Source organism: Talpa occidentalis, unplaced genomic scaffold, assembly GCF_014898055.3.
Source record: "Talpa occidentalis isolate TD23 unplaced genomic scaffold, MPIMG_talOcc4v2.1, whole genome shotgun sequence".
Classification (NCBI taxonomy): Eukaryota; Metazoa; Chordata; class Mammalia; order Eulipotyphla; family Talpidae; genus Talpa; species Talpa occidentalis.
Genome location: NW_026555331.1, coordinates 8,632,721 through 8,650,716, shown reverse-complemented (window position 1 = coordinate 8,650,716; position 17,996 = coordinate 8,632,721). Strand labels below are relative to the sequence as shown.

The following is a 17,996-nucleotide window of genomic DNA, read 5'->3' as shown; positions in this document are numbered from 1 at the left end:
ACTTGCCAGTTGCGTGAGGCTTCTGTGGTATGTTTAGCCCACTCTTCCTTTGGAAAAGAGAAAGTTGGGTTGAAGTTGAACATAGAAGTGAATTGGGGATAAAGTGAGGGGTTTGTGGGAAGAACTCAGAAGCTAAGATGAGGAGGAATTAAAGGGATGCTTTAAGGGAAAAAGGTATTAAATAAGTTTATTTTCTTCAACTGTCTAAAACTCTACTTTTATTTAATTTGCAACACCACCAGGACTTCAGAGCAGCTCATGTAAGCTGTTTGGTTTTGCCAGCAGAATTTGATAGATTATCAAGTTCTTGATAGCTTTATATTTGATGTAGCAACAGGTTAGATAAGTTACAGTACATCAGTATCCTCTGCTAATTAATTATAAGTGAAGTGAACCAGGTACATCTTGAACAGTAGGTAAAAGGATCTGGAAGGAGGAAAGAGCAGCTAGAAAATAGCCTCTTACAACATGAAGGACTATGTCCGGGTACCTGCAGCTGAACTGGAAAAGGCTTATGAGTTGACATCCCCACGGGAGCCCAGCACATTCCTCTGCCTGCGTAGGTCCAATGATTTCATTGTGCTTGCTTTTGTGATGTTTGTAAGTGCAACATTCTCTTGTTTTAAGTTGTCCATAGCGTTGTTTCTTTTATAATTTCTGTTGCCACAGTTATTTTAACTCTATGTTATCTTCAGTGTCCTCCTTTTATCAAATCTTGAGTAAACTGTAATTTCTAAACCCAGTTTCAGGTGTCTGTACAGATGGTAGCTTTTCATTTATAGTAAGTGGTCAGGGTCTTTTGTCTTGTTTCTTCTCAGGCCTTCTGGAGAGACTTTCCGTGGCCACCTATTTCCCTGCATGGCAGCGCATTCCTTACTTGTTAGTCAGACTCATACCTGCAGTCATGTTCACTGGCCATGGTTTGTGTTTAAAGTATCTTGGAAGTTGGCTGGTGTGGACATTAGTGTGGCAATGACCCTGTGCAGTCATCAGGTCGGGGCTGGAATCTCAGTTCCTCTTTTTACAGGGTGTGTGATGTTAGACAAATGTGTCTCCTCAAGCTTCAACCCCTCCATGACTCAGTGAATAGGCGGTGAAGTGTAGTGAGTGCACGTCCTGTTCAGAAACTGGCAGCTCCCCACATGCTGCTGCTGCTCTTCCCTGTAGCTCTGGGCAGCACGACATCCACAGATGTCACCCTCCTGCGGCTTGCAGACCATCAGTTTGCAGGAAGGTTTTCACAGTGTGGGGAAGACTGTCTCAGCGCTTCTCACTGCCTCCTGCTTGCCCATAGTAATAACTTCTTGAAGCGGCATTGCTAATAACAGCTGCCGCTTTCTTCAGTGCTTACTGTATGTTACGGCCTCAATAAGAACTTTATACAAGTTGTATTTCATTTTCCCAATGAGTGTGATGAGGGAATTATTCCATCTATGTAGCTGGGGGGCGGAGGGGAGAACATAGGTGAAGTGAGAGAAAATAACCTGCCCACCCAGCTAGACGGTCAGTCTCTGAGTTCACCCAGGGCTGCGAGGCTCAGAGCCTTCCCCCCTTGACCCCAAGCTGCCGTTTTACTCTCATGTCCCGAGTAGACCTAAGTTACCTGCCTGCACTTAGGGACTAGGTGATGTGTATATTCCAGTGTCACATTTTTTTGAAGCCTCTTTAAACTAAAAGCCTCTTTAAACTAATATCAGAAAATGTCTATGAAAGTGAAACAGTAACTTTTTAGGAAACCCCTCTTACTTATTGAAAATAGCACAGTTTACCATTCCGGCTGGAAACGTGAAGCTTTGAGACTTGTTTTTCAGCCTCATTGCCAGTCTCTCTGCCATGATAGTGATACGCAATGCACTAGATTTGGCCTTGCGTTAGTGCTAGCAGAGGATTCACTGTGATCTTACCAGGGACGCCCTCCTTTCATTGTTGTCACACCCGGCTCTCTCAGGGACCTGTGCAAAGTCAAACTCTCGGTGCATTTTAATTTATTTCAGTGTTTAGCTAAAGAATGTTTATACTAAGTGTAATAGACTCAGAAATAAGACTTTCACTTGGTCCCCGCCAAGTGAAACCATATTCACTGTTTCTTTAAGTAGCAGTTTATATACTGCAAGGAAGGCATCTTGCTGCCTTTATACTTTCTTCTGTCTGTGGCATCTAACGTGCTGCATGATGGCATGGTGTAGGCACATTTGATTGTGATTGATTTGACCACCAATATGTGCGGTCTGCTGGAGAGAATACTGGGCTTTAGAGTTAAGACACTGGATTTTTACCAGGATTGCTATTGAGTGAGTTACTTCGTCAGTTCTGCTGGTAATGAACATGATCTTAATATCACAGTTATTTGTTATTACTGGAAATGGTGTTAAATCCTGTCTACACAGTATTTTATGGCTACTGATGATGCTGTATTGAGTCTCAATTCTGTTTGGTGTTTATCATGACTCTAATGGCTCCACTATGCTGCAAACCTGGACTCAGTTTTGTTTTGGCTTGTGCGGGGCACTCAGCTGATATTTGGTGGATCACTGAATGCACGCGTGATGCATACTTCACGAGCAGGCTGAGAATGAAGAAGTTTCTTAAATAAGAGCCAACTGATAAGATAGTAGCGGAAGTCTGCTTGGATCTAAGTTCTCTTAACTTCTCACTCAAGTGTTCCCTCATATATTTTGGTTCCTAAGTACAGACAGTTGCATACTTGGACACACATATTCATTTCATAATCATGGAAATAACTTTATAATGACTCATGACCAACATTGCTGTGAAGTTATTAGCTTGCAGGACAAGAAAACTGATCCCTTTCATTTACATAGTTCTTTCCAGAGAGCTGATATGCCCTACCCCGGGTCATATAACCACTTAAATGAAAGAATTGGAATGAACCCATGTCTTTTGGGTCTAAATCCATTGCTCTTTCCAAGATACCAAACCAATACTGAATATATAGAGAGCAGCCTTTGAGCATTTCTCGACTTTCCTTTGAGGTTATTACCCTCCTTCCAGGCTACATTATGTAGAGAGATGTATTAATAGTTCCCACTGACTGCACTCGTGGGAATGGAAAGTGGATCAGGTCAAACAGGGAAAGTGAGGATCCATGGTGGGGGTGGGGTGGGGGCGGGGAGGAGTTGCTGCAGAGAGTAATAGGAGGTGAGATCAGAAAAGAGATTAAAGGGAGGATATGGATTATGTATTTGCCTTTGGGATGAATTTGATAGTTGTGTGTGCATACACATGCCCCAAATAATTGGTTTGGAATTTTGCAATAATTTATTAGCCTATTTATTTTTATTGTTTGAGAGACAGAAAAAATTCAACTTTTTTATTTTTTACTTAGTAATTGAATTTTTATACCTGTTCCAATTTGTGACAGTTTGAACTTTTCCCTATTACTTTAAATACTAATCCATTACAATTCAGAAACTTGAATTTCTAGGTCAGTTTATAATATAAATAATTGATGGACTTTGTGATTTTACTCTCTTTTATACAGGGGTGTGTTGCTGCTGTTCTGCGTTGCGTCCTCGCTACAAACGCCTGGTGGACAACATATTCCCTGAAGATCCAAAAGTAATGTGACCCACCTAGTGATCCTTCTCTTTGCTGACCCATCCTTCCCCCCTGCTGACCTTCCTAAGGTTTCCCTAATTTCATTTCTCTACTTTTCCCCCTAAATCTCATGTACACAGTAATTTTTATTTCTCTCGCTCTTTTTTTAACTTTTAAATGACCATTGCTTGCTTTTCTAATTTTCAGATACTTTTATTAAATTAGGAATAAATTTGGATGATGGACAGATATTCTTTGTCTATATAGATCTGAACTTTAAATCACACTCACATTAAATTTATTAGTCTGTGCCAGATTATTTGTACAAAATGCTAATAAGAATACAATTGTGAACACAGACATGATTTCTGGTCTACCAGGCTCAGAGATAAGTAACTAGGCAATTAAAATATTGTATGAAGGGGTCCTATGGGAGAAGACAGAGTGAGCTCTGATTTGGACTTGGGAGATGTAGGTCTGGGAAATCAATCTAAGCTAAGATCCAAAGAACAAGTAGGGCTGTCCACAAAGAGAAAACTGGAGAGGCAAAGAGTGGGGGGGGGGGAGGGCGCGCATATTCAGGCAGAGTTCTCTTTTTACTTAAATACCTGTAAGGTTTTTAGAAAAATTACTTTATTGTAGAAGATTACTGCTTTCAAAGTTACTGGGCTTGAATGATTTTGTTCGACACTGTCTTAAATTTTCAAAGACTACTTTAGTCTGAAATAGATAGGAATAAAAAAAAAAATCTTGCATGGGTTTGATTCTCAGAATTTGCTGTATTTATAGGCACCTCTGGTTAACTTATATATAGGCACCTCTGATTAACTTATGTATCTCATGACATATGATACATCTTTTTAATCAAATCTGATTTAAATATTTAACTTAGAGGAGTCTGATCAATTTGAAACTGCTGGTTGCCAATTATCCTAGTATTTGTGGCATGTGAAACACCACGGATGTGGTGCCTTTTTTATAGAAACTTTCCTCCATTGACTGATATAAGAAAAGAACACTAAATATTTAGCCTCAACACTTAAATCGGTGAGTAAAAGGTTAAGTAAAACAGGTGGTAAGGTTTTTGCCTCTGCAGTAGGGTGCATCACTGTGGGTTGGCAATTTCTGGAAAGTGTTTTCTGAGGAAATGAGATTTACTGACATCCTATGCCACACGGAGAGACCATCCTGTTTGCAAGTGAGAGCTAGCAGGAGATAGTTTGAGGTGAGGAACACCAGCGAAGACTTGTGTGAAGTTCCTGTAGCCGAGTCATAGAGTATAGTGGGTAGTGGTCATGTTGACCATGGTTTTGAATTTGAAATTTCAGAAGTATCATTTCACAGGTTGAATATTCAGGTCATTTTCCAGAGGAGTCAGGGGTGAAGGGTTACTGGAGGTGAGGTGAAGACCAGAGGATGGAGGACTGTTAATGACACACCCATTACGTAATTAACTTCTGGGTAGTGAGGGGACTTTGAGGACTTTTGACCATGAGAAAAATGAAAGGTGAATCAGAAAATGGTAACAGAAAGTGTGCTATTTTTGGTAAGTATTTAGATAAGATTTATTTAAATACATACATTTTTAAAAGGGGAAGGTTTATAGGAACCTTCAATACAAATGTTAGCCATAGCTCAGCTGACTGTATTTCTTGTTTTTAATTTATTAAACAAACAGAAATCTAGTGGCATAGCCAAAATTGGTGAGACAGGTGCCCAGAGTGGAGAGTCCTCTTCATTCATTACCCACATGATCTTGGGCAGGCCTCTCAGATTCTTTTTGTGAAATGAGAGTTATGACTAGCACCTACTTCATAAGGTTTTCTTACATGAGGTTAAATTAGTTGTACAGTTCTTCACTCACTCTTGCTTCCCTGATGGCTCTCACAGTGCTTGGCACATAGTTAGTATTTGATTAGTCTTTGTTAAGTGAATGAAAAGACAGTAAAAATATACAAACGTATAAAATAAGTGCTATGAGCTAAAAGGCTTTATAAGAGAAACAGCTCATCCAACTTGGAGGAGTGTTTGGAGGTCACAGTAAAGGCTTTTAGGATGAAGGTGAGGCCTGCAGGATAGGACAAATGAGTAGAATTTGTCCCGGAGAGCTGGAGTAGCGACCCTGGGCGGAGAGGTAGCTGAGAAGTCATGCCCAGAGGTGCTGCTGACACTATTGATTTGTACTGATAAAAAGCAGAGTAGTGGAGAGGGGCAGATGGACTGCAAAGGGCATGAGGGGTCTTTTGTACATGATGTAAATATCCTGCTTCTGCTTTGTAATGTTAGTTTCATGTACATACACACACTCTCATATAAATAAAGCTCAGATTTCAAATATCTGGGTGCAGTTTGAAGTATATCAATTATTCCTCAGTAGAACTGATAAGAGATGAAAAAAGTGCAGGAGATGCAGTCATATTTAAATAATGATGTGGAAGAACTCATGCAAGGGGAAAGTCAGAAAACCTGGAACGAGAGAGACTAAGTGACACACAGCCAGATCCTGAGCCTGGGAGGCAGACAGCCAGAGTGCAGGCATGCTGATTCTTTCCGGATGGGACAGACAGAGCTATCACTTAGCCTTGGGCAAGGTTTTCTAACTAGACTCTGTTGACATTTCGGCTCAGATAATTCTTTACTGTTGGAGCTGTTCTATGTGCTGTGGGTGTTAGATAGCATCCGAGGCCCCTACCACGAGGTGACAGACAGTACACACTCTCCCCCAACTGTGACAGCTCATAGAGTCTTTAGATATTGCCTGGGAGGACAAAATCACCCCTGGTTGAGATCTACCTGTCTAGAAGTAACTGAGAAAGCAGGGGTGTTTTTGCCACTAATTCTAATCGGATTGTTTTCTGTCTTCTCTGATGAGAAGAGCTCATTTGATGCCAGAAGGGAAGAGAGGTGGCAGACTATTAAGTTTGAGGAAGATAGAGCAGGTATAAAGTCTGAGCGGGTGGCCATTTGAGGTAGAAAACAGAAAATAAAGCAGTTTTATTTGTAGATTCACCATCCAACATAGTTTTGCTAACTCCCTTCCCATCATGTCCATCAGTTCTAACAGCATTTAGTTCCTTGGACTATATATGACCAAATTTAGGGTGACCATTGCCTTGGAGTTGCATGAAGGTGGGGAGCATCATTCGCTCTGTTGCATGTCACCTTTTAGAGGGCAGAGACCAGCGACCATTCAGTAATTCCACATTGGACCTGGTTTTGCTTTTTTAATACATTGGCTACACTTAGATCATTACAGTTCTTAGTACTTTCTTATTTATTAGTTATAACAAAACGTTATGGTATCAGCAAGTTCTAAATTATTTAAAAGCATTGTTTTTCATTGTTGTATATATATAAAGGAGTCTTAAAAATAGAACATTATTAGTCTTAAATATGTATATAAATAGTCTTACAAATAGAACATTTAAAATTTTTAAATTGAAGCAAATTTTGTTTGAAATCTTTTCACCAAAATCCATCCCAGTTCCTACATACTTCAGTTGAGTTATTTCTCTAGAATGGATGGTGTTAGAATAAATAATTGCTTTTGAAGGTTTTAAATGCTTTTAAATGCTTTCTCTCTAACCTTTTGAAAATTTTGTGTATCCCGAAAAAGATTGTTTGTATTAAAGAGGCTATTTTCTAATGAAGTGATTCATAAGTATGGATCACTGTAGTCTAGAAAGAAAATCGGAAGCAAGCAACACTTAGAAATACAAAAAGTGAACATGAAATTATAGATATAGTATTACCTACTTATTATTCTTATTTTTAGGATGGCCTTGTTAAAGCTGATATGGAGAAATTGACATTTTATGCAGTATCTGCTCCAGAGAAACTGGATCGAATTGGCGCTTACCTGGCTGAAAGGTTGAGCAGGGATGTTGTCAGACATCGATCCGGGTAAGGAAACTCATTGCTGCTAATATAGCATTTTTGCAGGTTTTTTTCTGGTCTAAACCATCCTGTAGATTACTTTGCTCTCTTGTCAGGCAAAGATATGGTACTTGGAGAACATCTGTAATACTGTATAGATGCTGTAGCTTTTATTTTCCTGGTGGTCAGGTTATAAGAATAGACTCAATTAACAGAATTTCCTTTAAGCATCCATTAGTTTTTGAAACTTCTCAAGTGGAAATAGTAGGACTTAACTCGGTCTATCAGCACAATACTGTAATTTTAAAAATCAGTTTCCAATAACTATGAGCTGATTTTTCACATAGCTTTAGTTTTACCTGTCAGAGGAGTAATAAAAGAGAGGTTAGTCTTAAACATTGAGGTTCAAAAGATGCAGGCACACTGATCGAAACTGCGCTAGCTGTAACCCACCTACAAATGAAGTTTCATCGTATTTGTCAGTTCTCTGTGCTTGTAACTCTGCAGTTTGGATTATGCTTTCCCACATTGTCACTATGATCCTAGGAGCTTAAAGTACTTCAAATTCTTTCACTACCTCCACATTGTTACCACTTACAACATTTTAGTGAGTCTTCATGTAGTTTTATAGTTGATTGTTGAAGCAGTTATTTAAAGCCTGCCTGAATTTTAATTTTTAGTACAAGTGTTAAAATCTAAAGAATTATGAGACATTTCTTTATAATATTTTCTGCTGTCAATCCTGTTTTCTAGACTCATATTTAGAAATACAAAAAGATTCTGTTGGAAATTTTTTCATATTGCTTATAGTAAACGTTTTGGGTCATTATGTTTGAAAGTCTGGAAATTAGAAAATGTCCATGCTTACAAAGAAAAATACATATAAACGTGTAAAATTAAAGAAACTTTGAAAGAGCTTTTGTCAGCAGGAGAAACTAGACTAGTACAGTGTTTATAGGTTTCAATGTGAGGATATTTTTATAATCTAAGATCTTTAGTGCTATATGAGAATTGAATTATGATTTTACTCAGAAACTACTATATTGATTTTCCTGTGTTCTGTATATTTAAATAAATATATTGAAATTATTCTAGTAGGAAGCACTTAGGAGAATTAAGGAAGCTAGTAATGCTTTGACATTATTTCTCTTACACTTAGGTATGTTTTAATTGCTATGGAGGCCTTGGACCAACTTCTTATGGCCTGCCATTCTCAAAGCATCAAGCCATTTGTAGAAAGTTTTCTTCATATGGTAGCCAAGCTGCTGGAATCAGGGGAACCAAAGCTTCAAGTTCTTGGAACAAATTCTGTGAGTAAAACTATTCTCTATTGAATTAGAGTTCAATTAGCATATCTAGAATTAGTATCTTCTTGAATGTCTATCCTGGTAAAGGCAGATGCTCTGTCAGGCATTTGGACAATGATAGGGTCACATGTGATTATTAGAGCGCTTTGTCTCAGCTTTTTCTGTTGCTCCTTGTGAAATCCGGAATGGTAACCAATTGTAGTGATGAACAGAAAATCAATTGGCCATGAAAGTAAGGGTTCTTTCCCCATGCCTTCTTTCACTTCTTAAATACTTCCACTTAACACACTCACTTCTATCTCAAAGGTTAGTTTAAACATATATGGGATTAGGGAGGCATTTTTAAAAAGGAAACTAAAATATAATGATAGCCTTTCTCTCTTTAGTTATGTTGTTTAACTTCCAGCCTTTCAGTGCCAACTTCATCTCTGAGGAAACTTTGAAGCATTCAGTCAATCTGTATGGTCCCGTTCATATTTTTATTAGAAGCAACTGAATTATATATATATATATATATATATATACACACACACATACATACACATACACACACACATCACCTGCTAGTGTTAATGAATAATTATTTTATGGTTTAGGGAGAGGATATACAGGTAGTAGCTGGACAGTGTGATCCCAGAGTCCCATTGGCCTAGTTTGAACTTTTCCTGCTCAACTTTCTTGTTCTATATCTTGGGCAAGTTACATGATTTCTTCTTGCCTCATCTTTTTTCATCTATGAAATGAGGGTATATTAGTACCAATCCTATCTTATAGGATTATCGTGTGAGATGAGCTCTTAGAGCATTGAATGGCATTGCTAGTTGTTATTGGTAGAGTAGAATGTTAAAAAAAAGCAAGTGTGTATAAATAAAATCCTCTCTAAAAGCTTTTTATATGATTTTATCCTTTGAAACAGGGAAAATATTGAATATTTCCAGATACAGTTAAAATGATGTGACAGGCTCAGATTTAGGCAATATAATTGGGTTTTCAGAAGAATCATGACACATTTTTGCTTGAAAAGCAGAAAAAAATACATCATGACTTTTCCAACAATCCAGCAGTTCCTTGAACTCCTTTTAATTCCTTTGTAATTAGGTGAGGAAAGTTTAGGGAAAATGGTGTAGTGGTTGGAGGGGGTTGTCTTAGTGTGTATCCCCACAAATGCCTTTACTTACATCCAACAGCGCCATCATGATTCCTTTAGTGAGTCATTTGGGCAAAAGACTTGATTTTCCAGTTACCCATTTTGATTTAAATGAATTGTATGGCATGAAATGCTGTAATATCTTTACCAACATTATCTAGTATTCCGTGAATGTTTGATTTTAATTTCTTAGTGGTGCTGAGTTGTCGAATATTGAAAAGTAAACATTGAAAAAATATTCAGACATGATCAGTACTCATTTAAAACTTTTATATTTGTTAATGATCTTTGTACATTTTATTTGAATTTGATGGCATTTGCTGTTGTGAATGAGGAGTATGACAGTGCCTGGTTGGCTTATAGTCTCCTGCTTGAGAAATTGTGCTAACTACTTTTTATTTTTATGCTTCTTAAAATTTTTTTTTTTTTTTGGTGGGACTCTCGCCGGGGGCCAGGGAACAAACTGGCGCTGCAGAGGCTGCGGGCAGTCGGGCAGTCTCGCAGCCCAGCGCTCAACCGCTGCGCCACCAGGGGAGGCCCCCTTTTTAAAATTTGTTGAACTATTTTAAATTGTGAATTATTTGTTTGGTAAAACTTTCGTTTGTTAAATTAACAAAATGGATTAAAGACTTGAGTGTAAGACCTGAAAGGTGATAATTACCTTGACACCAGCCTTAGGAATGTAGCTTTTTAAAGCTTGGGCTACTTAGTGCACAAAACTAAGACGTTTCTGAATGAATGCGTTCAAGAGAAGTGTCCATTTGAAGGACTCTTAGAGTTCATATCTGTAACACATCTCAGCTTTTTAAAAATTTCTAACCCCCTGGCTCTCTCTTTTCTCTCTCTCCTTTTTTAATCATCGAAGGAGGTGAAGTAAATGTCATCTCATTTTTCTTTTCTAGTGAACTTGCGATGTTTCCTTCAGTTTGTGTTCTCCCCTTTTCCCCCCCGTGTTATTTTTGTAAATATTCATTTGTATGTTATGCAGGAGGTGCCAAGGAAGATTTCATATCCACAGTTAGAATAACATTCCCTGGAGGTACGGGCCTCTCTGAGGCTCTCACTGACGCGATGTCATCGTTTAGGAAATGTTTGAGAGCTTTAGAGTTAAGACTTTTCCTCCTAGAGAGTGGGGTCGCTCTCTCAAAAGGAACTGGATTAAGAAGTTATATTTAATACTTATTAGGCTCTGTCCTTGGTTTTGAAGCCCATTACTTTTGTTTCTATGTGGTATTTATGATTTTTCATTTGCTGCTTATGTGGCTGTTTCTAGTTAATGTAACAAATAATGAGTGAAACTATAAATGTGCTTGCTTCACATTTTCAAAAAGATGCTAACACATTTATATTGTTTTTGTTTTTCAGTTTGTTAAATTTGCAAATATTGAAGAAGACACACCATCCTACCACAGACGTTACGACTTTTTTGTATCTCGCTTCAGTGCTATGTGTCATTCCTGCCACAGCGATCCTGAAATACGGACAGAGTATGTGTGGTGTCACTTTCTGGTCCCTGAATTACCCATGGGCTAATTCATTGGCAAATACCACGTTTACGTGTGATGTAATGATCACCAAAGGAAATGGGGGAGCATGTGCCTTATTCTTGAACTATACCTGCATTGTTCTTAGAAGTTACAACAACTTGCCTAAGTAGCAAATTGAGAGCAGTTTTCCAATTAACTCAAAATAAAGTTCATACTTTCTGTGGGAGCCCAGAATGCCCCTTAGTGCTCCTCCTACCTCAGTTTTAGATCCTGTCATTGGGTCGTTTCTTCCTCCTCTTTTTGAACACACCAGGCACACTTCTCGGGGTAAGCATTCTCTCTGCTTTGTATTACTCCCAGGATACCCACATAGCTTGTTACCTCACTTTGGTCAGATTTGTGCTCAAATATCACTTTATCAGGACACACCTCCTTTGGCTACCTTTTACTTATTAGATACCAAACCCTATCCCCAAGGGTAGGGTTTCACTTACTCTTCATCTCCTGTCTGTGTCTGTTTCTCACTCCTCTGTGGAAAATGAGCTCCAGGAGCACAAGGGCTTGTTTTGCGGATTGCTCTGTTACTAGCTCTTGGAATAGTGCTGGGCACATAGTGGGCGCTTGTTAAATACTTTTTGAATAAATTGAATGAATGGATATTACTGAATCACTGTCATTCTCAGGTTCTCATGACAACTCATTTGGATATTTATAAAATTTCTTATAAATGCATCCTAGTACTAATCTGAAAGCAGGTACTTATCTGCAAACATCTGTAGATTGTTATCTATCTAGAAATAGGAAATTTTAAAGATAAGAGTTAAAGTCAGAATGACTCTGGCAAATATAGAGTAGGTTGAGCATTATTGTGACACACCTAAAAAAAAAAGAGACTAACCTGAATTCAGTGTAACTTTCTCCCATTCACCCCTAACATTTTCTTTCTCTCCCTTATAGACATTTAAAAAATGTATTATAAAACTGTTCCCTGTTCTCAGAGGCTGACATTGTTTAATTAATGGACAAAAGTATATGGTGTTAGCTAAAAGAATATAGCAGTTTTTTTCAAGATTGTAGCACTTTTGTTTTCTTTTAAAATACTGAAAAGATTGAGAATGTAGTGTTTTTTTGTTTAGTATTTTAAGGATTAATAAATTATACAGATACTGCTCAGATTTTGGTTAAGGTGGTTTTCACATATAAACCAATGTAGGTTTAGTGTTTACAATGTCTGATTTTAAAGTTTACAATGTCTAATGCATGTAAGAAATAAAATTTTTTTTTACATAAGGTACCTTATTTTTAGGTCTTTAGCGCCACCTAGTGAAAGATGTCTTTTGAACATATGTTCAACTAACATTTTTCATTATAAGGAAATAAATAACACTTTTCATTATAAGGAAACTTTCATTTATAAGGAACTGAAATTCTCTATATGCAAATGAAAGACCTTGTAATACTTTTTCCTAATATTAAGTCTTTCATTATATGAAATATGAAATTCAGAAATGACATTTGATTTGAATTACTGAAAAATAAATGAATAAACTAAAATTATTTAAAATATATGAGGCTTGATTTTTTTTTTTTTTTTTTTTTTTGCTGTTTTACCTGGAGTAAAAATCCTTTTTTTTTTTTCTTCAGGTTCTAACTTAGATACTTATTATAGGGTTTAGCAAAACCCTGTCAGGGAGCATGAGCAGTGAAATGGGACCTATAACTGTTAGGATTTTCTTAAAATATTTACCTTGTGGAAATGGTTTCCAGTTGTAAAATCATGCATCACAATTCTAAACTGTAATTCTTAATTTCCTGAGCACCCTTCAGCTATAGTGAAATCGCCATCCCTGTCATAATGATAACAGCAGGAGCAACTAACGCTGAGTGCCTACTATGTGCCAATTTCAGGAACACTTTATTGGATAAACACTTTACATGAATGAACTCATTTGAATCTTCATAAAATTCCAATGACAATTACTCTGGTTTACTGATGGAGACACTATAAAATCCTTCTCAGGATTATGTTGATTATGCCAGAGACCAGGGCTGGGCTCATTGCCAGCTGCAGCTGTAGAAGCTATTGGTGCTCCCCATTCTAAATGAGGCCACCGCCCTCCGCTCTCCTCCATTTATCATAAGCCAGGAGCCACCCCCGTGTGTTGTCTGACTGTTGTGTTCCACGCTGCGGTGTATGATCCTCTCAGTGCCCCGGGAAAGCACCAGCTACACAGCACAGGCTCCGGGTTGTCATGCTAGGCTAGCGCAGTGGGCATAGCTGCACAAGTCTCAAGGTTTTGTTTATGTTGAGGAAAAAGCACATATACCCTTTGAAATAGACAAAATTTGTCTTTGTCTCCCCGTTGACTTTTCTCACTTGTTCACGGTCATATTCCTGTGGGTATCCCGCTCTCCTCCTGCAGCCCCTGGTGCCTACACTGTTTTCCCATGGGCTTGTAAATATCACCCCCTGCCCCCCTAGCTCCCATTCCTTAAACTTAGCTTTTGGCAGACAGTGGAAAGTTGAATAAACCTCTAATGGTGACCATGTTCAGGTCATAGCAAACAATGAAGTAAATAGCAGTCAGACATGGCCAGAGGGAAGGCATTTGGAACAAATGGGCTACCAAGGCAGGTGGCTTGAGAGGTTATTCTTCCCCAGCTCTTAAATGCTGTTTTTTGATCACTGTTCTTTCTTGAATGGATAGTGATTTTGTGTGTGTGTTGTTTTTTTAAGGCAGAATAAGGACAAGCTTGAGGAAGTTGGGTTTGGGGGTGAGTGCAGAAGATGGGAGGCTTAAGTATTTGCTCACTGTTTTGATAAATTCTGAGTCACATGTGTAGGTAATAGTGCGTGTCAGTGCACACAAACGATGTATTTTTACATCAGGGGTTATCTGTACTCTATTTTGATGGTTCTCATCTTTTTATCTTTAGAGGAATCAGCTTAACTAACCTTCCATTTAGGTGGCCTGGGGAAGAAGCAGTGACGGAGAAGTCTGATGAAGAATTAGTTTGAATTATCATCCTCTTAGGAAAACCAAGTGCTTTTGATTACATTATTTTTTTATTGAAAAATAGACATAGACTAGATATTTCTATTTAATAGTCCTTTTAAACTTTAATGCTGATTTTAAAAAGATGGTTTTTAAAGTAAGCTTTTTTGGGAACTGCCCTGACTCTCAGATTTTTGAGATTTTAATTTCCTAGACTTGTGTTATTTTCATTTCATTTACTTGAAACACAGTACTTATTTGGCATCCATCTCTTAGCTAAGCAAGCATTACTTGTTTAAGAAACATTTGTTTTTGTCTCAATTTTTCTTCTTTTTTATAGAATCCGAATTGCTGGAATCAGGGGTATTCAAGGTGTGGTTCGCAAGACAGTTAATGATGAACTCCGGGCTACCATCTGGGAACCTCAACATATGGATAAAATTGTTCCATCCCTGCTGTTTAACATGCAAAAGATAGAAGAGGTCGAGAGGTATTGAGTCACGATGTCCGGGTTGAGGCTGTATTGCTGCATGTATGCGTGTGTGCGCTTGTTAGGATAAGAAAGTTTTGTCTTTATTATGTAATTAACAGTCTCATAAACTGGATGGAGTTTACATTCCTTCTCTTGAAAAATGATTCATCTTTAGTGATCACATTAGACTTAGCAGAGCACAGATTCTTACTCATACACTCCAGTTTTTATTTCTTTCAGAATAAATTTGCATTTTACTTGTTTATTATTGAGCATCCAGATTGCTATTTAAATTAATCTGTAGAGTTGCAAGTGTGAGAAATAGAAATCCTAGCTGAACTTTTGTTATTCTTTAGAAATCCAGTATGCTTCTTCATAGAGTTAGAAATAATCAAATAATAGTAATTGCTATTCATTATATATATATTTTTTTTCAGCAAAAAGGTTAGACTGTTTATTTCTTAGTTATTCTTCTAATGTATTTTGGATGTTGGCATGGAATGCTGTTTTGGGGTGTATTATAGTTTGCTTCCCTTCCAATATCCAGTTACACTCCCAATTCTATAATTTTTTTCTGCTTTTCAAATTCCTGCAGCAAGCTTTCTGCCCACATTCTTGTTGCTGTATGCAGAGATTCTGTGCAATTAAGTTTCAGAACCAATGTTCTCCATTTTGGCTTATTATCCCAGTCTTTCCCATACTTGTAGTTTGAAGAGGAAAATCTGAATCACATTTCAAAGATATTTCTCTAAATCTAAGATTGGAACTTTATAATTTTTTTATAAAGATTTATTTATTTATGCATACAAGATCTGGGATACAGGCCAGAGGTGCAGGGGGTGAGAGGATTCACCAGAGACAGAATGGGGAACAGAACAGGCAGACTGACTGAAAATACACTGCTGAGGGGAGCAGCAGGCGTGACAGGAGAGGTCTGCTATGCCATGTGGGTCAGCTCCCTGGCTGGCCATGGATTTAACTCCTGATGCAGTGGCTGCAGATAGCTTCATAGTGCTGTGCTTAACCCCTTGCGTCACCAGGGAAGCCCTCTGAATTTTATAATTTTTTAAAAGATTTCATTTATTTGCATACGAGAACTGGGATGCAGGCCAAAGGTGTGGGGGTGAAAAGACTCACCAGATACAGAGTGGGGAGCAGGACAGGTAGATATACTGGAATACACTGCTAAGGAAAACAGCAGGCAAAACAAGAGAGGTCTGCTATACCATGAGGGTTATCTCTCTGGTCAGTAGATGTGATAGCGCTGAGACAACCTCTAGGCCACCAGGGAGGCCCTGAACTTTATAATTTTGATGATCATATGCACCATGTCAAAATTTTTAAAAGGAGTCTAAAAAAAAGATGAAGTTGATAGCTATGGCAGCACTTACATGTTTATCTAAATTTTTGCTGATTACAGAATAGTTCTGTGCATAATTCCTTAGATGTCACTTTGAACGTTGCTTCAACTTTGAAACCTTTTCTAACATGTAAAACAATATATTTTAGAATCTTCCATGTTTTCCCTATTCTGGGCACCACAGCAGAGGTAAAATTTTCCTGTCTGAAGTGTTTACTCTGGTAAAGATAACTAGCTAGTTGAGAAACCATTCCTCATGATCATAACCCTTAGTCATGATTAGGGTCATGACCCAGAATTAGCCTAAATTATATACAGGAAGCAGAGACCATGAATTGTCAAATCTTTAAGAAATTGTATTTTTTTCATGGTGTTAATCCCAGTATGATGAATATGCTCTCTTGTTTGTGCAGGAATATATTAGTCTAGAATATTGTTTCAAATTGTGAGCAAATAGTCTCTGTTCAAGACACTATTATACATGTGTTCTAATTAGGTTTTAAAATTTTTATGTATAGATTGTCATATGTATTTACTTGTCCTATGTTTTTAGTTCATTTTACTTTTGCCCATATGTAGTTAAAAGTAAGAAACCTAAATACCTTAAGGACTGTCATCTGACTGATTTTGCTATAAATGGAGAGAAGTTATAGAGAGTGCACAAAATTGCAGCAGCTGAGGATTTCACCTAGTGCAAATATGCTCTAGAAAGAAACAAGTTACACAACTGAACTTACTTCTCCCTTTTGGGAGATTATGTGATTAACTTTGGTGGTGTTGAATTCATGAAGTTAGAGTCAAGTTTTAGAATCTTTGTGGGACAGAAAGAAAATATTATAACATTTTTTTTTTTTTATTTTTTAAATAATAAATTTTATTTTTATATTCCCCCATACAATTGCAAACCCCCCATTCTGACCCCAATCCCTCCCCTCCCAGCCCCCACCCCCCAAAAAGTGTCTCTGGTTCATAGTTTTTTGTTGATTTTGATTTTCATTTTCTTATAGTTATTCATTTTCCTGGTCCCTTATTTAAGTTTTCTAGATTCCTGCTATGAGTGAGACCATCCGGTATTTTTCTTTTTCTTTTTGGCTTATTTCGCTGAGCATGTTGCCTTCCAGCGCCATCCATGTTGCTGCAAATTGCATGTGTTTATCTTTTTTGAATCAAAAAAAAAAATATTATAACATTTTAACAGACTTCTTTTATTAGAACTGGTGTTAGAGTTCTTGCATTCATTTTTCTCTACTTCTCGTATGTTTTCAGTCGAATAGGCCCTCCTTCTTCTCCCACAGCAGCTGAAAAGGAAGAGAATCCTGCTGTGCTGGCTGAAAACTGTTTCAGAGAACTGCTGGGGCGAGCCACTTTTGGGAATATGAATAATGCAGTTAGACCAGTTTTTGCGTAAGAAGTTTGTGTTTTATTGCTTACTTGTGACTGTCGTGTAAACTCTGCGTTGATTTACTTTCAGAGGACAAATCATTTTTCCCTTGCATGAGTTAGTTATGGAAACAGTGCAGCATTGTGGGAAGAGACCAGGTTGAGTCAGACATGAGTATTGGTTCAGCCATTTACCAGCTTTTTCCCTTAAACATAGAATCATGTACATCATTTAACTTTAATTTCTACTCACTGCTTGAGATGCATATATGCAGGAAAACAAATTTTTACATTTTAACAAGTAAGTTTTTTATTACTAATTATTTTAAATTATGTTTATTAGGTAATATTGATAAACACCACTGTTTATGCTTTAGGTATGTGGGTTCACACCTCTGCAAGTGTTAAAACAA

The 17,996-nt window shown here is 37.6% G+C and overlaps 1 protein-coding gene across 7 annotated transcripts in view; it reads left to right on the top strand.

Moving 5' to 3' along the window:
• The window catches only part of EFR3A (EFR3 homolog A), an 81,049-nt gene that overhangs the window by 25,038 nt on the left and 38,015 nt on the right, over window positions 1–17,996 (top strand). For 6 of the 7 annotated variants that reach the window (XR_008550520.1, XM_037501678.2, XM_037501679.2 and 3 more), the window contains exons 2-7: window positions 3,503–3,579; window positions 7,334–7,461; window positions 8,594–8,744; window positions 11,254–11,375; window positions 14,712–14,861; window positions 17,470–17,607. Coding sequence is in view for 6 of the 7 variants with exons in the window: in XM_037501678.2 (XP_037357575.2) it covers window positions 3,503–3,579; window positions 7,334–7,461; window positions 8,594–8,744; window positions 11,254–11,375; window positions 14,712–14,861; window positions 17,470–17,607 (766 nt within the window). In the remaining variant the exon portion in view is untranslated. The other variant, XM_037501675.2, reaches the window with a different exon arrangement.